Below are 22,917 nucleotides of genomic sequence, written 5' to 3' on the forward strand. Positions count from 1 at the left end.
AAAATAAAGAGTTTGACACATGTAAATTTTATTGTAAGATGCTTTTAATCGTCAGCTACAGGACTCAAAAGAGACATCATGCAGCATCTATAAACTCAGAAGAGTTAAATATATCCAGGACTGGAACTGAGGATCACAAACAACCCCTTATTTTGAACCAATCAGAGCTTTTCTTGAATTCAGTGCCAAAATTCAAACAAAAACAAAAATCGCACTCCGACCTGGTTGCCAGATGTTTAAAGGAATATTCCGGGATCAACACGAGATTGTGGCGTAATGTTGACCACCACATAAAATGCATTAAAGGCTGGATTACAATGAGGCACTTACAATGGAAATGAATCTGTAAAGGTAAACATTATACATTTAGTGGGAGAAAATGGCTTACTAACCTTATCGATGTAAAGTTGACAACTCCGTTGCTATGACAACGCAACACCGATGAACTGTTAACAGGTATGTTGTCCATGTCTTGTGGCTAACCGTATTTAATGTTTACGGACTGGCCCCCATTTACAGCACAAATGCTGATGATTGAGCTCAGCCGGAATATTCCTTTAATCACTGACGTCTTCTTGTTCATTCAAGCTAGCAGGGAAAATTGTAACTAATTATCTGGCAACTATGCAGTCATTTCAGTGTCAGGTAAAACCTCTAGAATAGATTAGTTCCCCAAAACACCTGCATTATTTGACAAATCATTGGCCTTGAGCTTGAGCCTAAGTAAGTACTAGTCCTCATGGGGAAGCAAAGCGGGTGATATTACCATCAAACCCAAAGCAACAATTCAGTCACGCTGGAGCTTGAACGTGAGATGCATATGGAGATATAACACTCCCACCTCGAAACATGCCTGGGGAAAATACTCGAGAAAGAAAAGAAAGAAAACGCTCCACAAAAGAGATTCTTAACATCTTAAAGCACTCAAAGGGTGAACGTCCCGGTCTTATTTTATAGCAAAATCAAAGAAAAAGATATTACAATTTGCACAAAGAAAATGATGCCTATTTTTAAGACCAATAAAAGATTGTTTTTGCGTTGTGACTTTATTTTCATGACAATTAAGCCCCACCCCCCCATCAACTCTCATTACTGTAATGCATTGGGATGTTTTACACATTTTGAGGGGTGTTTATTTGTAATTCACATTATTTTCTAACGACTCTTATTAGAATCTCATTACTATAATAAAGTCATTTTGTAGTGTATTACAGCTGTGCAATGATACTGTCATTACAATAATAGCGGTACTAAATAATACATCATTGCTGTTGTGCATTACAGTCATTCGAATGACACTTTTATGCAAATTTAAGTGCTAAAGTGTCATCAAAATATCGTCACAATATGGAGTCTGGGTATCTCAGCGAGTATTGACGCTGACTATCATCCCTCGAGTCGTGAGTTTGAATCTTGAGTGACTCCAGCCAGGTCTCCTAAGCAACCTAATTGTCCCGGTTGCTAGGGAGGGTAGAGTCACATGGGGTAACCTCCTCGTGGTGGTGATTAGTGGTTCTCTCAATGGGGCGTGTGGTGAGTTGTGTGTGGATCGTGGAGAGTAGCATGAGCCTCCACATGCTGTGAGTCTCCGCGGTGTCGTGCACAACGAGTCACGTGATCAGATGCGCCGATTGACCGTCTCAGATCTCGCGGAGGCGACTGAGACTCGTCCTCCACCACCCGGATTGAGGCGAGTAACCGTGCCACCACGAGGCCCTACTAAGTAGTGTAAATTGGGCGTTCCAGATTGGGATAAAAAGGGGATAAAATTAAAAACATTTAAATGACATCACAATGCAAAAACTCTTGAAAGGGTTCAGTATAAAAGCTCAATCGACAGCATTTGTGGCAATGTTGATCATCACAATAAATAATTTAGACTCATCTCTTTATTTCTTTAAATAAAGCCCAAATCTGCGTAGCAGTGAGACACTTACAATGGAAGTCAATGGGACCAATTTTTTAAAAGGTGTATAAAATGCAGAAATGTGAAGCTTATCATTTTATAAAAGCACTTACATTAATTCTTCAGTAAAACTAGTGCATTATTTGAGCTGTAAAGTTGTTTAAATCACCATTTTTATGGTTGTTTTAGGGTTTAAGGTCAAGTTGTAAAATTGCACTTTCCACAGATGTGGTCAGTTTGTGATTTAATGACAGTAAAATCATGTTAACACACATATTGTTTATGTCTTGCGTCTATACTGTTGAAACAGGGAGTATTTTAATGTTAACAGATTAAACCCCATTGACTTCATTGTAAGTGTCATTTTTGCCTTTTTAAAGGAGGGACGAGTCGAAAATCAATTTTTGTGGCGATCAACATTATGCCACAAATTCTGTCGACTGACCCCAACTTGTGTTGAACCCTTTTAAAACGGGCTTCATTTTCTTTAAGCACAATATAATGTAATATTTCTTTATTTTTAATTCTAGGGTGAAATATGTCCTAGACATGTTCTTCGATTCACACTGAAACTTAAAGAGCACCTCTCTTCACCTGAACAGACATCCTGTAGGCAACTGAATTATTTACAAATATACACACACAAGTATTGTTCCTTCACAATAAAACCCGGCAGAAATGGAGGTGGTGCGTTTACAAAGCTGATTTTCTCTTGCTTTATTTGAAGCGTTTGCAATTTTATGGAAACCATGTTGCATCAGAGAGCGTCCTGAGCAGACCTCTCGTTTAAAGTGCACATTATGAGAGACAGAGAGAGAGAACGGAGGGTAAATAGAGATAAATAAAGAGGAAAGAGCATCACTCTCCAGATCGACAGCACACTCTGAAGCCACACTGTAGGTTCTGACATCCACTGGCCGTGTCAGCATGAGGACCTGCAGAGAGAGAGAGAATAAAGTTTATTTGAACGAGATGATTTTTGCATTCTGAAGTCCGTGCCCAAAAGAATGAATGAGCCCACAGTTACCAATGTACATCATAATGAATTGGGTTTGACATTTCAGTTCAACACGTTACATATAACGTAATATACAGCACACAACATGTATAAAGGTTAACCCTTTAAGCTTATACAATAAACTCCAGTCACAATATATGTATCGTTTGAAAGCTTAGAAGCTCTACTTTATAATGCATGTGTGACATTATGACCAAACCTGAACAACTGCTTTAAAATCTGCAGATAAATCAGAAGTGCTCCATATTTTGAACTGTAAAAACTATTGCAATCAGTAAAACATCAAACGGATCAGATATCCATGTGTCATATGTTGTTGGAAAGCTCTCGAAGAGTCGAATATAACCAGTACATTTGTTACTCACAGACAGAAATATAATGGGAAATAACCAAGTATATGTCTTGACAATTACCGGTATGCTGGTGTTGCTTACATGCCACGTTTTTACTTACAAGTTCATGTAATATGAACAGAACATAAAATCTCACACATCATTATTTAGAGTCTGTGATTATCTTTCAAACGAGTCATCACACAAGATAATCAGATGTATAGATCATTAGATAATCCACATGAAGCACAATGTTACATATGACCACCAGGAGATGGTGCCAAATACACGACACAGACTCAATGATGACTCAAATGACACAGAATGAAACTCATTCTGTGAAATCTCACGACTACTACTATAAATTATATTTGTAATGCTATAAAGTTTGATTGCTTTGTTGAATCAACACAAACTTTTTCCTCACATACAGCGGACTTGATTGGAAACAAAATAAAAGCAGTTTTTCTGAGTTTTTCTTATTTACACCCAAAAGACATATCATCACGTCAAATAAGAAAAAAAGCAAATTTTTGGCTCAATTTATTTTTGTGATTTTTGAGTGTCTCAAAATGTATCATAATCTATATCATTTAAAAAAATTATGTTTTTGTCAAGTTATAAGCGTTTAATTTTGGATACGTTTCTAAAGCATCACTATTTCTTTACGTCACCGAAACAGGAAATCTTTTAAATAAAAACGGGTTAATCCGGTGTCTGTGAGTGTCATTTATTAATTAAGCAATCCTACAAGTGGTTGTGTGTTATCATAAAACAAGTCTTGTTGCTTCTGAATACATTTTCGTAATTTTGCGTGTTACCATTAATGTTATCGCAGTAGTAAAAGTGCTCGATGTTGAGGGCGGGGCAAACAGACACAAGCTCCTTAAGCCCCGCCCCTGTGATGAGCAGACAGCCTGACAGATTCAGATGTTCCAGTAGGGGGAGCCCTCCACGCCGAGACAGACACCTGCAATACACATCAATGTAATGTTAATTATCTTAAGCATATAAACTCACACAACTACTTTTTATGCATTGTCTGTACACATCCCAAGAAATCCCAGGATCGATCTTTTACTCTGCGTAACCCTCCACTACAATGAGAGCAAATCACTTGCATTTGCAACCAAACTTCACACCATGTGACAAAAATTTTAATATTTGGCAACTGGCTGGTATATGTTGACACTCAACAGTGAAGGAATTGTGCACTAAAGTGGAGAAGTATTCAGCGGAGACACCTTTTCACTGCGTTTTGAGATTAAAAGTTGTTTCGTGTAATGTAACGTGTGTCCAAAGACGAGATCCATGCAACCGATTTGTAAATTAATAATGTCACTTTTAATAACTTTTCTGTTATTTAGAGTCAAAAAAGGACAAAAAAACAACAACATTTAATTCAAATCCGGCATCGCACAGATGAGATAAAGCCATTCAAGTCTCTCGTTAACATGCGCTCAGAAATGCTGGTTGTCTTAAAGAGACAGTACCGCTTTTGAGCACATGTTCAACCAATCAAATGTTAATACCTTTAAATTATGCAAATATTATCATATTTATTAAATACATGGATTTGCTCATTTTTAAAAAGCTAAAATGTGACCAAAATGATGAAAAACTATCAAATATAATAATTAAAGTGTATATTTTCGTAAAGTACCTAGTTAGCAGTTCCCCTGAACAATTAACAGCATTAGCTGGGAGATCATTGCTTCCACATGTCCGCAAACGGGACATTCTAACTCAAATATACCCATATGAATCGACATCGAATCAGAATCGAATCTGGAAATCTGTATCGATACCCAGGCCTAGTGTTAACTTCATTAAATCTGTATTGAGTGACTGAAATCCTTTTCAAATCAAGGTTGAATTTTTGGCAAAATGAGATCTAACATTTTGTAAAGATTTTTTCAATAGTTCTGATGCCACAAAACCCTCATGGACAGGAAGATATTACCTTTTACAAACAAATGGTAAATGATCTGCACTTAAATAGCAAGGCGCTAGCCTGCCATTGGGAGCAATTTGGGGTTCAGTGTCTTGCCCAAGGACAGTTCGGCATGTGGAGTCGTGTGGGCCGGGAATCGATCCGCCAACCCTGTGATTAATGGCCGACCCGCTCCACCACCTGAACCACAGTCTTCAGTAACCTTATAAAAGCAGTTTTAATCTGTATGGAGAGGGTCCTCACATGGGGGCGGCCATATTATAGTCACATGACCAGCCAAATACTACTCACTTTATCTCAGTATTGGACACTTTCACTAATGGATTAAATTTCATTATATCGGATTGTGAATAGTGAATTTCTACAATGGGATTGGTAACTGAAAACTATTTTGTTTAAACGATACTGCATCCAGGCCACTAGGTGTCAGTGTAAGTCAAAGACAACAGAGTGAAAATTACTGACTGCACCTTTAAGTCATAGCGTTTACAAACAAAGAAAACTCAAACAATATCCAATACATTTAAAAGATTGGTTGCATTGTGAACTGAAGCATGTGAAGCGATATCATGGAACAACGTGAACGAGTGTATTTTTTTTAAATAGGTACGCAAACTTTCTCAGATAAGAACTCAATGGGAAGAAACTTTGGGGTGAATGAAACATGACAATAACAGACTTACATGGTGGAATAAATATGAGAGGTAAAAATGAGTAAACGTCAACAAAGACGGATTTTTCAATGGCCGATGCCGATAAATATAGAGTAGGCTGCAGACAACCAATATAATGGTGATTTATGTGATATAGCCTCATACAAACGTTACCGGCCGATGCCGATTATCTCAAAATGGCCTAAATAAGTTTGACTGAGAAACTGAACAAGCTAACATAGGAAAATGAGTGTTTGTTCTGTACCTCAGGCCGAGATCTGTGACCTGATAGCATCCCGACAGGCTGAGGAACCTAAGTGCCCGACAGGCTCCTGATTGGTCAGTCCCGTTGTGATGCTCAGGGCAAGAGTTGCCCTCAAATGAGCATTTAGTCCGAAAATCAATGCTGCCCCCAGTGGCCTGGAGGTGCGCCTCTCTTACAGTCCAGAGGGCCTTATCCGACGTACAGCAGGTGGAGTGACCACAGCGTGCATCTCCTATTGAGCCGTACTGCCAGTGGGCGGAGCTAATACCAGTCTTTAAGCCCAGCCTCCGGCTTCTCCTACAGCAGCAAGATCTGCCCCCTTCCTGCAGCTCTAAAAAAACACCCCTCCCACTTTCCTGAGCAGACACTCCCCCTCGCTTGCTCCAATCGGCTGCATCTTCGATGTCGGCGAGTTCAATGGGATCGAGAACCCACACGTGGGCGGGACCACAGCCTGAGCCACGCCCACCTGGCCTTCGCTTGAAAATAAGATCCTGGCAGCTGCGTCCCATTGGTGGAAGGGAATCCACATTCTGTAGTTTGATTGGAGAGGGCGGGGATTTCAGCAGCCTGGCTCTGCGATCGAAGCTGTTCTTAACGTATGTGGATTCCATTAAATTGCCCAAACCGAGGGACAGTAGCTTCAGCGTGCGGTCGGTGGTTTTGTCACAGCCCGACAGATCGAGGTGCTCAAGAGAACGACACATCCCAAACTCCGCCCAACTACAAAAACAAAGCAAAAACACTGAAATTAAATCGAGAAGCAGTGGTCGCAAACTAAGCAATGAACAAGTTCTGTAACATCATCATTATATGCAAGGAGGGGAGGAGCTTACCAGTCAAAGGCGGAGTCAGAGATGTCAGTCTGCGTGAGGTCCAGGTGAGTCAGATTCGGGCAGAAACTGAGGATCTGTCGCACCTGAGAGAGAAAATCAGCTAATCTTACCATCCCTCACTCATACACCGCAGCACACAAATATTCAGTTTGCAGGACCAATACGCACCATCTTACTGGAGACGGCCGAGCTGTATGCCAGGCTAAGCGAGCGCACAGACGGGCCAACGGTGGGTAGAAGGTTCTGGATTATTCCATCGAGCAGTTTCTTCTCTCTTTGGACCGCACTGATGGCTGGAGAATCCTCTGATGCTTCCTCTGAACACACAACACAAGCAAACTAATGAGCTACAGTGCAGGGGATCATGGGAAGTGTAGTTTAAATGTCGAGGAGTGGAGCCTCACCCGATTCGTCCACGTCTGCATCCTCGTCCCACTCCAGATAGGCTCGTCCTTCGTTCTGGATACTCTTCACCCATTCGTCATCCGGCTCCTGGTCCAGCTCACCCGGAGGACCACAGTAATAGTCACCTAGACAACAAACATGCATAAAAAGAGCAATTCTGGATAAATAAAGATACCGATTCACAGAACTGATTTTAAACTGGTACAGAGAAAGTGTTAGCTCACGTCTGGCCCAGCGTACAGGATACAGATGTCTCCAAAGCGAGCCCGTCTTGGCCACCTGCGCCCAGATACTGCACACCTGCCCACATCGACACAGATCCACTGGACTCAGATACCGAAAAACCCTCAACAGTACCTCCTGAGGCAGCGCGGAGATGGACACCCGGTCGCCGTCCTGCTCTGCTAAGAGACAACAGGAACACATACACATTAGACACATGAAGGACACACTGGACAGCTGGACCTCAAAGTGAAACTTAGACGTGTTGAGCCAGGGCACGAGGATGTGTCAAAAGGCATGCTCTGTATGGTCTGTCACAGGGGAAACTTCAGTTTTGCATCATACGACAACACTTTCAGGATGTTGAGAAATTCTGTGAAAACATGAAACTGCAACAGCTGCTAAGGTTTCTCCTTCAGTGCAATCTACAGGATTTTTCACTTGTTTTACTGTAAAAATCAAAGGTCTGATCACTTAGAATAGCGATAACACACCACTCCTCGTATCATATCTGTAACACAAATATGAACAAAAGAAATAGTGATGCTTTAGAAAATACCACTAATAACATTTTGGACCTTTTCTCTCCGATCACAAATTTTATAGTCCAAAATCTGGGTTTAACTCATATTTTAGACTTTGCAGTAGAGGTCGACCAATAGTGGATTTTGCCTAAACCGATAACTAAGGTGGTGGAAAAGGTCGATAACCGATTAATTGACCAATTTTTTATTGATTTATAGAATGTTAAGAAAAGTCTTTCCTTACTCTGACAGGCAGGGACTTATGGGGCTTTTCCACTGCACGGTACAGCTCGACTAAACTCTGCTCACTTTTTTGGGGGGTTTTCCACTGTGGATAGTACCTGGTACCTGATACTGTTTTAGTACCACCTCGGTCGAGGTTCCAAGCGAGCCGAGCCGATACTAAATGTGACGTCAAAATCCCACAGATCACTGATTGGTCAGAGAGAATCGTCACTACCAGCGTCACTGGATTTACAACACGGGACTTTCGAATTGTAAAGAGAAATGGCTGTGCGCAAAACCACACCGTGGTCAATAACGAGGTGCTATACAACCTCTATTTAGACTAATTAAAGCTTTAGAAAATGTTCTTTATGGCCCATATTGAGTTTTTAAAGTCAGAAGACACTGTAAATATGACTCGAGGATTGCACACATTATGAGTTTCAGAATAACGGCCCTCTCACATGACATACGTCAATGTTTCCCAATGCACTGAACTCTACAGAGCGAGGATTCATACTTCAGCTCTACCTAATATAAACATAAATATCCAATCTTGCAGGATTCCGATAAATAACAAATCACTATCTAATGCATCTCTAATCAAATCCTGATTGATAAAATCAAGTCTCGCCTTACATAATTTCCGGAAATATCTCACATAATGGAATTCAAATATGTTGTGAATGATGTTTCATGTTGTGTTTTAACTCTAGTGGTCTCACCGTCTTCAGTCTTCTCGTGGTCGGAGTATTTGAAGGCCTTGTGCAGCTCCTCAGCTTGACTCCACAGGTTCAATCCCTTCAGCACATCAGCTGCGGAGCTCCAGGACCGATTGCAGCAGTGCTGCTGTATTACCTGCCTCTTAATGTCCTTCAGCTCCTCGTACGTGAAATACTCCATCAACATCGGCTGATAAACCTTATAACAAACAAACAAACAATACCAATTCACTAGAGTTTTACAGGAATATCCTGGATTACTTAAAACTGAAAGTGTTTGTTCACACCCAAAATGAAAATTCTGTAATTTCATTGCAATTCTGTCAACTTTCATTTTCAATTAATGTCATTTAAAAGTTCATCTCACCTCCTCTTCCTCCTTCATGTGAGGAAGGAAATCCTGAGTGAACGCCTCTAAACGCTCCTTCAGCTGTTGCGCATAATTCAGCTGCTCATACTCGCTCTGACATCACAAAGACGGAGAGAACATGAAATTAAAATTCACACTATTGACATTCTCCTGTTAATAAATTGTCCTGTTGCACATGATTCATCAGTGCTCATTATTCTAATGGAAAACATGTATAAATAATAGGTAAAAACATTAACCAATATGATCATATAGTAAAATTGACAGTCTTTCTCTTTTACAAAAACGGGCCAAAAACATTGATGACTTGTCCAATCAAAGGCCCTCTAGAATGACCCTACCCCTAATATCACATGCAACATTATTTAACCCATGGTTAACAGCAGTAATACAATCAAAGCCAATTAGAAGTTTAAAAAAAATTGGGCCTTGTGATTTTCGTGATGCGGAAAACACGTGTGGAATTGCGCAATCCATTCAAAAATGGAATTTACTATAAAAAACGAAGGAATTTGACATATTTAAGATTATGTAATGAAAGCACAATTTATCGAATTAAAACCTCAATATGTCTTCGTGTGATAATTAACCCACAAAAGGCTGTGATTTAACTAAATATATATATATATAGTCTGCATGTGCTGTGCACTTCAAAGTGAATAGCTGCGTTTCTACTACTGGGCCAAATTAGGGCGTGCCAGGGCAATCTGCGTTCCCACTGGCCTTTGGCTCATACCGATTATCCTTGGGCCAAAGAAGGACAACTAGGGAGTGAGGCGGAGTCAATGTCAAAGGCTAGCCAGCATGTGTATCCAAGCACTCAACGGTACCGTAGAAGTCAATGGACAAACCGGGTGCCTAAAGAAATAACTTTCCACGGTTTGAGATAATGGACATTGTGCTGGGACATAGTCCCGCTGTTAGTGGAGAGACCAATCGGGACACCATGGCAGTTACAGTCGGCGAATTGTCAACGCTAACTTATCTTGCTAGCTAGCTAATATTTACAAACGATACAACTACTCGATTGTCTAGATAACATGATACCTCATCTTGAGCTTCCCTATTGCTTGTAAAACGGGTTGGCACCAGGGTGGCGTGTTTTAGGGCTACTGGCATAATGGTGGGAACGCAGCTCGAGGTCTGAGGCTATTGACCCTGGTTGGCCAGTTGATAGCCATGGCGATAGTGGAAAAGCGGCTAATGTGTGAAGAAAGCCAAGTTAAGTGAAGTTAATTACTTTACATAATTACCTAAGTTTTGGAGATGCCATTACTCATTTCATTTGAGTAAAGTCAACATATTAGTGTTTACAGTGCAATGTTTGGGCAGCATTTTCCATTCCTTGATGCATAATCAAGGAAGGTTTATTGACGATTAAAACATTATCAGTTTAATTTTTACTGAACTGAATCATCAAAGAGCACATTTAAAGTACACTTTAAATACCTTATTATTATATTTTGTCCCATGACGAGCACCCATGATGAGCACCCTCTCTCTGAACCTTAGAATTACAGTAAACAGGCCGTTTTTTTGCAACTGATTATTAAATGACCAGTTTTTTGACTGGCGAACCAGTTACCAGCATAGCTCATCCTAAATAGGTGTTGGTGTGTAAATGAGAGCGGTCATTAGAGGTTGACCGATAGCGGATTCTATGGAGGGCAAAACATGCAAAAATAATAAATAAATACATAAAGAAATAAATGTAATAATAAATGTAATAAGAAAATATATGTCTTGATAAAACAAATATAAATCGTTTTTAATGAAAGTTATTCCTGAATTTATTTGTGTATGAATTTTCCCTTTATTTATCATTTTCTCTTTTTATTTATTATTTTCTCTTTATTTTTATTCTTTAAAACTTTTTTTATTATTTCATTAGTTTTTTATTATTATTATTTATTTATGCATTCATTTATTTTATATTTATTTATTCCCACATGTATTTATTTCTATATTTAAATATTCCCACATTTATTTATTTTTGTATTTATTCTTACATTTCTGTCTCTTGTATGATAATGATGTGGGCGGGGTCTGCTTACCATTGGCTTATTGTAGATTGAAGCTTGTGCTCGATTACTCTGGACTTGTTTTGATGTGACATTAGGTCATATATATCGTGTAAACTAAAGCTATTTGTGGGGCTAAAAACATAAGAGCTTACGTCAATCCAATATGTATTGGTTATACTACAATCACAAAATAAATGGGGATCTGTTTCTTCAACAAAACCACAAAATGAGCAAGTTTCATAAATGATATGATTTAACCTTGTCCTTTTCTTTTTTTTTTCTGTGTATATAACTTCATATTTTGATGTCTGCAGATCCATAATATTGTTTTCTGTTGTTATGATTGTTATTGTAAAAGATACAACCATGCTTCATTTCCCTGATCGTTTATGCATGTTATAGCTGACGCTTCATATCTAGAGAGTTGAGCGACATGCTAATGAAGTGGATAATCACGCATCAAATGACTGTTTAATTTAGAGTAGAGGTGCTGATTGATGTTTTAGGAGAGCTGTATGCCGGTATGAATGTTGAAGCACATCCTGGATTGTTAAACTCTCTGCAAAACGTTTCCCTGCATATTCTAAATCTGTAAGAATCAGGGGGTGCTGAGGTGGGACGTCCATCTGCTCCTGATAAGTACTATTGAGCTCTCGACCAATGATGCACTGGAGCTCCGCAAGGACCGCCTCCCTCATTTACATGTTGCACACAGAAAAGTAAAAATAAATACATGTATCAATAAATAAATATATATGGGAATATATAAATATAAAAAATAAATTAACACATAAATAAAAAAATATGCAAAATAAATGAATAAATAATTAAAGCTAAAAAGAATAAAAATAAAGTTAAAAATAAATATAGAAAATAATAAAGGAATAAAGTCATACAATAATAAATTCAGGAATAAATATAATTAAAAACAAATTATATTTGTTTTATCAAGACATTTAGTCCTTTATTATTACATTTATTTATTTATTATTTATGCCGGTTTGGGCCTCCATAGACCGATAGCGGATGCTGCCGATACCACAAGCAAGCTGATAACCGATTATTCGGCCGATAGTTTTTTGTATTTTTATCGATTTATAGAATGATGAAACATTTCTTAGTCTTTCCTTACTATGTTGGGCACAAACACGGAGGATACAAATGAATTTAACCCCAAAAGCAGTTTATTGTGCAACCACAGTCCCAATAATGGTGCAAATCACTGGACTATTAACTATAAACAAGCCCGAAATACACCGGGCACTTGGCTTTGTTACAATGCTCTATATGTTAGCAATTAGCAAATGAAGCTTTTTATTGCACGAGTTTTGCTTATACAGTGTAAATATAAATATATTTCACAAGATGAGGAATAAAAAAAAAAACAATTGGCAACTATCGGTAGGGATTTTTGCAGATAGCCAGCAACTATTGGCACCGATTAATTGGTCTACCTCTAGCAGTCATTTGTTAATAAAATTATATCTGAATGATTCGTTTTTGTATTTGGTTTCAATAAATGGTCTGGGTGGACTGGAAGTGTTTTGGGTTCGGAAAGTTACAGTATGTCACACTGTACATCAAACTATCTTTCAACAGAAAATCCAGTTTATCACAGGATATGACATCAGCGACCAACAATGACATCAACTAGATCTGCGTCACACCAGGGCTAATAGTCCTTCGGTCTGACCACAGAAAGTCCAGTAAGCGTCAGTAATTACCAGTGCTCCGGTCTGGATCACCTCACTTCACAGCCAGAACCATACTCGACCTGAACATGCACTCCTTGATGAACTGAGTTTGGACTCATTTCGGAATGCAAGGATGCATGAAACTGAGCTTGTGTAGCTTGAAGCGTTTGTTTTAACTATAACTACGTCTGTAGTTGAATTTCATTTCATCACACACCTTAACACTGCGGAGCCCCTTCTCGAAGAGCGACAGCATCTCGGAGAGCTTGTTGTCGGCGTGCACGTGGTACACCGTGTGACTGCGCTGCTGCAGCAGTGCGATGATGCATTCGTTCTCGATCTGCTCGTGCATCTTGAACTCCTTGAATGTCGCGAGCAGCGACTGCAGAAACGAGCGGAAATCTCTGTCGTTGGAGAAGTTGGTGTTCGACAGCTGTCGGTGGAAACACACAAAAATGGTTCATTAAATAGGGTACAATAATAATTCAGGACATCTGAATAGTTAAAGGTGAAGTGTGTCATTTCTGAGAAAGAAAGACAGAAAAGAGATAGATTAGAAACAAATAGCGGAGATCCTCCAGCACCAGCCACAGAGAAGAAAAAAACTAAACTATTGGCATATATTTTTGTCGATAAACAAGTTACAAAAAGCAACTCTCGGCCCAGATTAATCGGTAACACCGGTAAATAGGCCTATCTCTATACTTGTCTACATTTAGAGTTGAGTTTGAAGAGTCTTGGCCATTTCATCATGCCGTCAATGTACACCGATCAGCCTCAACATTAAAACCACCTACACCTACATATTGTGCTGGTCCCCCTCGTGCCACCAAAACAGCGCCAACCCACATGCCATTCTGAGATGATACTCTTCTCAGCACAATTGTACAGAGTGGTTATCCGTGTTACCGTAGACTTTGTCAGTTCAAACCAATCTGGCCATTCTCCGTTGACCAAGGTTTTGGTGCCGAGGTGTTTCCAATGGCAGAACTGCCGTTCACGTGATGTTTTTTTTGGTTTTTGGCACCATTCGGAGTAAATTTTAGAGACTTTTGTGCGAGAAAATCCCAGAAATACTCAAACCAGCCCGTCTGGCACCAACAATCATCCATGTGAATATCCAATCAGCCAATCGTGTGGCTGCAGTGCATCAAATCATGCAGATACGGGTCAGGAGCTTCAGTTAATCAGAATGGGGGAAACATGTGACCGTGGCATTATTGATGGTGCCAGATGGGCCGGTTTGAGCGTTTCTGTAACCGCTGATCTCCTGGGATTTTCACGCACAACAGTCTTTAATTTACCATTTTTAGGGAGCTTTCACACAGGGCACGTTTGTCCGATTGTTCCCGGTGCTTTTGGTGCCATTATGAACAGGAGAGTGAAAGACAACTGCGTGTATGTGCGCTTCATGGCGTAACTCATCAGATGTCCAGGGGAAGACGGCTTGCTGCTGCTCGCAAACGCCGTTTTTTGAGGAGACGCTTGCTGCATGCAAGGAATTAATTTGCATCTTTGTTTGCACTGTACGCTTACTCACGCTCAAGTGAAGTTATCGGCACATTATACCCTATATTTATAACCTATAATAGTATTTATAAGGTGCATAGATAGACAGACAGACAGTATTTATAGCGTTGATTGTACTTGTATGCCATTGTGGTGTCATTACTTTTTTGGGACTTTCAGGGATGCGTGGATCCTTGTGGATCCTCATGTGTTGTCGAAACGAAAGATGTCGTCATCGGCTAAATCGCATGCGCAGGTTACTTTACTTCCTGAAGGAGTGCGCACCATAGTCCGAGTTGCTTTCACATTCACACGAATCGTGCTACAGTTCAATTGCAACTGAACTCAGAACACCTCCTACAGGTAGTCTTGGGTTCGGTACCGCTGGGCGCACCCCAGTCCGCAAGACAGCTTTCACATAACCAATTTTTCATGCAAACTGTGCTCCGTTGCGAACTAAACTGCAGAACAGTCTGAAGGTCTGTACCAAGTTTGGTGATTGTAGCTTGAAAGATCACCGTTAAAAATTCGGGAAAAACCCTAAATCATGTCTGAAGAATAACAGACTGCTTTCAAACAGGTTTATCCAACACTCGCCCCATGTCCACGATTCAGTGGAATCAACCAGCAAATGGCGTACTCATAGTTCACAGCACATTAAAGTGGGACAAGAGAACGTTTTAACCTTGTGCGACACCGCGTCCACATGCATGGACGCTGTATTTTGGTTTCGCTATACGCAATGCATAATTTAAAAGTCTGGACTGTCCGCACTGAGGATGACTTTTACAGGCACAGAGCCAACAAAAGTCCCTCTGGCAAGCAACCTCTTTCATTTTTTCCTTCAAACCTGTTTGGGTGTAATGAGTAGCGTCTCTAGTTTTGTTTGATATGCCACATATGCGATTAAAGACGCTGACTACCACACTGAGTGACTCCAGCCAGGTCTCCTAAGCAACCAAATTGGCCCGGTTGCTAGGGAGGGTAGAGTCACATGGGTAACCTCCTCGTGGTCCCTATAACGTGGTTCTCGCTCTCGGTGGGGCGTGTGGTGAGTCGTGCGTGGATGTTGCGGAGAATAGCGTGAAGCCTCCACACGCGCTACGTCTCCACGGTAACGCGCTCAACGAGCCACGTGATAAGATGCGCGGATTGACGGTCTCAGACGCGGAGGCAATATATTCTGTGGAAGGGACAGGACTAAAAAATTATCAACTGATAATTGCATTCGCTCCGAATGTAATGATAGGATGTCCTTCCTGTCTGTCAATCTATATTTGCATACCGCCGCGCAACTTGTTCGCGCAGATATTTACACGTCATCAGAGAGAGCGCGAGAATGAGAGGCGAACCACAGCTAGCTAATGTTCCTCCTGAACCACCAGTAAAACGAAACAAGAAAAGACAGTTTTAGAAACTTCTACAACGAAAAAAAAAAAAAAACGCCTGGCGCTTAAGACTCTGCTCCGTGTGTGTGATAGGGGAGGCGTGGCTTTGGAGACACCTCTGAAGCGAGGCGGGCTCTATGCTTTCAAAGCTAGCTTACTAACGGCTAGCCTCTCTGGATTACACACCCTAGCTTTAATGAGTTCATCTTTATATGGAGTTAGGCTGGAAATAAGGTGCATTTCAAACTGTTCTGAGACCAGTGATGACAGACAACACACTGGAGGTTAAGTCATTCACTAAATAGGGAGCAAGGGAGCATCCTATAGCTCTATATAGTGAAATGCATTCACTCCTAAAAACAGATCAAAAGTTCAGTTTCAGGCTGCAGATGATGTTTGGATCACTCAACATGTTTGACACACATGGGACGATGATAATCAGTACATAGACTCAACATTTATAATGCATCATTTTATTTTAACATGGTTGGCTGTGATTGGACGATGCATGTTTATTATTTAGCAGTCACGTGGGGGTCTTGGGAAATTAAAGGTACAACGTACACATTTAAATATGAATGAAAACATACTTTTCGGATAGATACACTGAATATGGTGAAATACAAAACTAAGTGTGAGAATCTCCCCACAACTCATATTATTAATATTATGTTAAAAAAAAGACAAAATAAAGTGTAAAAGCGGAAAACAATTCAGATCATAGATCAAGATGAGATCAGACTCAAATCTATCAGATCGTGTTTGTATTAAACATGGCTTTTTTTTTTTTTTTTACTGTTATACAGATTAGATATCAGAGTTTTAGTGTTTACATTTAATAAAAATAGAAAAATAAAGTGTACAGATCTGAGAACAGACATTTATAATAAACTCTCGTATCTGTTAATTAGATCGGATCAAAAAAATAATAATAAACATTAAGCCTGCAGTCTGTTTTTAGAACAGATCTGAGATCAGACAGTCATCTTAAACGCTCATAAGCCCCATCCATTAGTTCACGCAGCTTAGAATGGGTTTAAAGGTTTATGTTCCATTACATAAAGCTGCAATAAAGTGTCAGTGCTGATCTGAGATCAGATCATTCTCAGACGTTGACGTTACACTCCAGCCTCTGTCTATTAGCCGTGTGGCTAACATAAGCTCTCCCCAAACTAAAACACACCAAATGACTCCTCAGAAACCCCGACAGGGGGTACATTTACACATATAAGTGATGAGAGACGAACCTTTTCGCTGTAGAGCCCCACCAGCTGCTTCATGCGCCAGTGCGGCCCTGTAAAAACATCCACCTCATCGGGAAACGGAGCCATCGCGCCTCCATCAGCTCCAACTGCACACCGGGCGCCAGATCCTCGCTACAAAAACCCTCATCAACTGCACTTAAAACGCCTACACAAAAATACCATCCATCCATCCATCGTCAACCGCTTATCCTGTGTACAGGGTCGCGGGGGGCTGGAGCCTATCCCAGCTAACATTGGGCAAAAGGCGGGGGACACCCTGGACAGGTCGCCAGTCCATCGCAGGGCCACACATAGAATCACCTCCACGGCAATTTTTTGGAGACACCAATTAATCTAGCCTGCATGACTTTTGGATGGTGGGAGGAAGCCAGAGTACCCGGAGAGAACCCACACAGACACGGGGAGAACATGCAAACTCCACACAGAAAGGCTGGGGCAACCAGGGTTTGAACCCACAACCATCTTGCTGTGAGGCAACAGTGCTAACCGCTGCACCGCCGTGCCGCCCTTACACAAAAAATACAATAAATGAAATTAAAAACCCTCCTTAACCGCATAAAAAGCAAAAAATAAACCTTCAAAAATAAAATAAAACTCCTCAACAGCACACAAAACAAAAACACCTGTTAAAAAAAAAACTAATAAAATAAGTTCAAATAAAATAAAAACAAGTTCAAATTGTTTTATTATTATTTATTTATTCATGTATTATTATTTAGTATAAAATAAAATAATAACGTTCCTCAACAGCACACAAAGCAAAAAATTTAATTTCATTTAATAAATAAAATAAAAAAACCTACTCAAAATCACACACACCTTACATTAATAATAAAAAATAATTTAAAATGAAATAATAACGCTCCTCAACAGAACACAAAATAAAAAATTATAATAAAATTAAATAAAACACTCCTCAACAGAGCACATGAAATAAATAAAATAATTAAATAGAATCAAATAAAAAAAAACAACTCAACAGAATAAAAAAACAAAAACATCTACTAACATCAAATAAATAAAAAATAGTATAAAATAAAATAATAACGCGCCTCAGTGGCACACAAAATAAAAACAGCTGTCAAAAAATAAATAAAATAAGTTAAAATAAAATATAAACAAGTTCAAAATTTGTATTATTATTAATTATTATTTTATTATTAGAATACACATCATGCCTGTCCTTCGGCTTAACAAACATATATTATAATGTTACATTTCTTGAAGTGTACCGTGCACGCACCGTCAAATTAATATATAACAGGAGCCAAGTGGATCTGGCAACATAAAAGACGTCATCACGTCTACGTGCGCAGCAACATGTACAAGGAGGAGAAAACATGGGGCGGGGAACCAATCGAAAGTGATCATCCCTATGCCCTACTCACTACGAAGGACAGAGCTCTTTATGTGGGCACTCTGAAGGGAGCATGACATTACAGTTTGAATGTAGCCGTCACAAAAAGTCTTGTGAAAGGGCTGTTTATGAAATAATCAGCTTCCTTACTTTTGTTTGGAACGACACTTCGAGTGGCGTCCTCTACTCGAAGTGCCCTTAAAGGGCGCAAACATGCTGTTTGACAAACACCCCATGGTCGAGTCTAGAAGAGATCCCTCGCAGGTCACTTTCTCGCGCATGCGCATTCTGTTATGTTGCTTTCGCCTTAGCTTTTCCGCCTGCATCACAGCGTGTAAATACTTGTATGACCATATATAGCCTACATAAAAATTTATGTTTTTTTATTTATTTGTGTAATATTGTGTGTTTTTCCGTGTAGAGTGAAATTGTTTTCCTACTTAGAAATATAAATTATTTGATATCACGAGACAATGCACCATAGACAGCAGTTAAGGGCAAAAAAAGAAAACAAGAGCATAAAAACTACCAGGGGTGCAATAACATGCAGTCTTCTCACAAAGTTTAATTGCATAAGTTACATTTAAATGTATATACAAATATTAATTACGTTTAGCAGGGAAATAAATATGCAAATTATAGTTTCTCCAGGAATGCTTGCGTGTCAGACGTTGGAAATGTCCCGCCCCTTACTGAAACGGAAGATATGATTGGTTAATATCCAATCGCGTCTGAAATGAACGTTCTGATTGGTGGATCAGCTCAGTCCTACTGTCTGTCTCGTCAGTGCTCCCCAGTGCATCTCTGAGCGGGTTTAGAGATAAGTATATATGTATATATTTTTAAATAATAATAATAATAAAACACAATTCACTCAAAAGTGCTGCGGCATCGCGTTATTATATTGAAAAAGTTCCGGGTCAAATGCTCGTTGTTCTGGTGGTTATTTCATGTGGGCATCGGTAAAATCCTAAAACTGATAGTCGAATACGACGTGTATAAGCCCTAGACTACACCAATCTGTTTCTCTGATCGTCTCTCATGACCTCTACAAGGCGCTGATCCCTCTTGTTTGAACGAGTCTTGTGACGTCACAGGCGCGCGTCTGCTTGTGTTTTTCAAGTATTTGCTAATATAAACTAATCCATTTTATTTCACTTTTGAAGCTTATGATTATTGTTCGGGATATGAGAACACAACAACTGTGGGGGTGTTCTCATTTATTATCCCCCCCCCCCAGTCAACAACTTTGGGGGTGTTCTCACTTATTACCCCCCCAGTCAACAAATTTGGGGGTGTTCTCATTTATTAATAAGCATGCAACTTTATAAGATAATATTAAATTACCCCCCCCCAGTCAACAAAATTGGGGGTGTTCTCATTTATTACCCCCCCCAGTCAACAACTTTGGGGGTGTTCTCACTTATTATCCCCCCCAGTCAACAAAATTGGGGGTGTTCTCATTTATTATCCCGCCCCCAGTCAACAACTTTGGGGGTGTTCTCATTTATTAATAAGCATGCAACTTTATAAGATAATATTAAATTACCCCCCTCCAGTCAACAAATTTGGGGGTGTTCTCATTTATTATCCCCCCCAGGCAACAGATTTGGGGGTGTTCTCATTTATTATCCCCACCAGTCAACAAAATTGGGGGTGTTCTCATTTATTATCCCCCCCAGTCAACAAATTTGGGGGTGTTCTCATTTATTATCCCCACCAGTCAACAAAATTGGGGGTGTTCTCATTTATTACCCCCTCCCAGTCAACAACTTTGGGGGTGTTCTCATTTATTACCCCCCTGTCAACAAAATTGGGGGTGTTCTCATTTATTATCCCCCCCAGTCAACAAAATTGGGGGTGTTCTCATTTATTATCCCCCCCAGTCAACAACTTTGGGGGTGTTCTCATTTATTATCCCCCCCAGTCAACAAATTTGGGGGTGTTCTCATTTATTATCCCCCCCAGTCAACAAATTTGGGGGTGTTCTCATTTATTATCCCGCCCCCAGTCAACAAATTTGGGGGTGTTCTCATTTATTATCCCCCCCCAGTCAACAAATTTGGGGGTGTTCTCATTTATTATCCCCCCCAGTCAACAAAATTGGGGGTGTTCTCACTTATTATCCCCCCCAGTCAACAAATTTGGGGGTGTTCTCATTTATCCCCCCCAGTCAACAAATTTGGGGGTGTTCTCATTTATTATCCCCCCCAGTCAACAAATTTGGGGGTGTTCTCATTTATTATCCCCCCCAGTCAACAAAATTGGGGGTGTTCTCACTTATTATCCCCCCCCAGTCAACAACTTTGGGGGTGTTCTCACTTATTATCCCCCCCAGTCAACAACTTTGGGGGTGTTCTCATTTATTATCCCCCCCAGTCAACAAAATTGGGGGTGTTCTCATTTATTACCCCCCCCAGTCAACAACTTTGGGGGTGTTCTCACTTATTATCCCCCCCAGTCAACAACTTTGGGGGTGTTCTCATTTATTATCCCCCCAGTCAACAAAATTGGGGGTGTTCTCATTTATTACCCCCCCCAGTCAACAACTTTGGGGGTGTTCTCATTTATTACCCCCCAGTCAACAAAATTGGGGGTGTTCTCATTTATTACCCCCCCCAGTCAACAACTTTGGGGGTGTTCTCACTTATTATCCCCCCCAGTCAACAACTTTGGGGGTGTTCTCACTTATTATCCCCCCCAGTCAACAAATTTGGGGGTGTTATCATTTATTGTCCCCCCAGTCAACAAAATTGGGGGTGTTCTCATTTAATACCCCCCCCCAGTCAACAACTTTGGGGGTGTTCTCACTTATTATCCCCCCCAGTCAACAACTTTGGGGGTGTTCTCACTTATTATCCCCCCCAGCCAACAAATTTGGGGGTGTTATCATTTATTATCCCCCCCCCCCAGTCAACAACTTTGGGGGTGTTCTCATTTATTATCCCCCCCAGTCAACAAATTTGGGGGTGTTCTCATTTATTATCCCCCCAGTCAACAAATTTGGGGGTGTTCTCATTTATTACCCCCCCACCCCAGTCAACAACTTTGGGGGTGTTCTCATTTATTATCCCCCCAGTCAACAAATTTGGGGGTGTTCTCATTTATTAAACCCCCCCAGTCAACAAAATTGGGGGTGTTCTCATTTATTACCCCCCCACCCCAGTCAACAACTTTGGGGGTGTTCTCACTTATTATCCCCCCCCCAGTCAACAAATTTGGGGGTGTTCTCATTTATTATCCCCCCCAGTCAACAAATTTGGGGGTGTTCTCATTTATTATCCCCCCCAGTCAACAAAATTGGGGGTGTTCTCATTTATTACTCCCCCCCCCAGTCAACAACTTTGGGGGTGTTATCATTTATTCCCCGTCAACAAAATTGGGGGTGTTCTCATTTATTACCCCCCCCCCAGTCAACAAATTTGGGGGTGTTCTCATTTATTATCCCCCCCAGTCAACAAAATTGGGGGTGTTCTCATTTATTACTCCCCCCCCAGTCAACAACTTTGGGGGTGTTATCATTTATTACCCCGTCAACAAAATTGGGTGTGTTCTCATTTATTAATAAGCATGTAACTTTATAAGATAATATTAAATTACCCCCCTCCAGTCAACAAATTTGGGGGTGTTCTCATTTATTATCCCCCCCAGTCAACAAAATTGGGGGTGTTCTCATTTATTACCCCCCCACCCCAGTCAACAACTTTGGGGGTGTTCTCATTTATTATCCCCCCAGTCAACAAATTTGGGGGTGTTCTCATTTATTAAACCCCCCCAGTCAACAAAATTGGGGGTGTTCTCATTTATTACCCCCCCACCCCAGTCAACAACTTTGGGGGTGTTCTCACTTATTATCCCCCCCCCAGTCAACAAATTTGGGGGTGTTCTCATTTATTATCCCCCAGTCAACAAATTTGGGGGTGTTCTCATTTATTATCCCCCAGTCAACAAAATTGGGGGTGTTCTCATTTATTACTCCCCCAGTCAACAACTTTGGGGGTGTTATCATTTATTCCCCGTCAACAAAATTGGGGGTGTTCTCATTTATTACCCCCCCCCCAGTCAACAAATTTGGGGGTGTTCTCATTTATTATCCCCCCCAGTCAACAACTTTGGGGGTGTTATCATTTATTACTCCCCCCCCCAGTCAACAACTTTGGGGGTGTTATCATTTATTCCCCCCCCCCCGTCAACAAAATTGGGGGTGTTCTCATTTATTACCCCCCCCCCAGTCAACAAATTTGGGGG

At 40.4% G+C, this 22,917-nt stretch overlaps 1 protein-coding gene across 2 annotated transcripts; it reads right to left on the reverse strand.

Moving 5' to 3' along the window:
* Positions 1–26: 26 nt before the first annotated feature.
* On the reverse strand, positions 27–17,397 carry LOC127618559 (F-box/LRR-repeat protein 5-like). 2 transcript variants are annotated; one of them, XM_052091077.1, is made up of 11 exons: positions 17,295–17,397; positions 13,368–13,583; positions 9,430–9,525; positions 9,066–9,261; positions 7,594–7,773; positions 7,369–7,494; positions 7,133–7,281; positions 6,965–7,047; positions 6,129–6,851; positions 4,078–4,226; positions 27–2,841 (listed from the first exon to the last, which is right to left on the reverse strand). In XM_052091077.1, exons 1-11 carry the CDS (start codon positions 17,376–17,378, stop codon positions 2,765–2,767), a joined length of 2,079 nt encoding a protein of 692 aa, XP_051947037.1. In that variant the 5' UTR covers positions 17,379–17,397; the 3' UTR covers positions 27–2,764. The 2 variants fall into 2 exon arrangements, with proteins under 2 accessions (XP_051947037.1, XP_051947038.1); XM_052091078.1 differs by having other exon boundaries at positions 28–2,841; positions 7,594–7,770.
* Between the last annotated feature and the right edge of the window lie 5,520 nt (positions 17,398–22,917).

The sequence above is a fragment of the Xyrauchen texanus genome, chromosome 25 (assembly GCF_025860055.1).
Source record: "Xyrauchen texanus isolate HMW12.3.18 chromosome 25, RBS_HiC_50CHRs, whole genome shotgun sequence".
Classification (NCBI taxonomy): Eukaryota; Metazoa; Chordata; class Actinopteri; order Cypriniformes; family Catostomidae; genus Xyrauchen; species Xyrauchen texanus.

Coding starts and splice junctions, on each gene's coding strand:
- LOC127618559 (XM_052091077.1), bottom strand. CDS start 17,378: ATGGCTCCGTTTCCCGATGAGGTGGATGTTTTTACAGGGCCGCACTGG. Junction 7,282..7,368: donor TGCAGACGTGGACGAATCGG/GTGAGGCTCCAC, acceptor TTGTGTGTTCAG/AGGAAGCATCAGAGGATTCT. Junction 4,227..6,128: donor GTCACAGATCTCGGCCTGAG/GTACAGAACAAA, acceptor TGTGTATTGCAG/GTGTCTGTCTCGGCGTGGAG.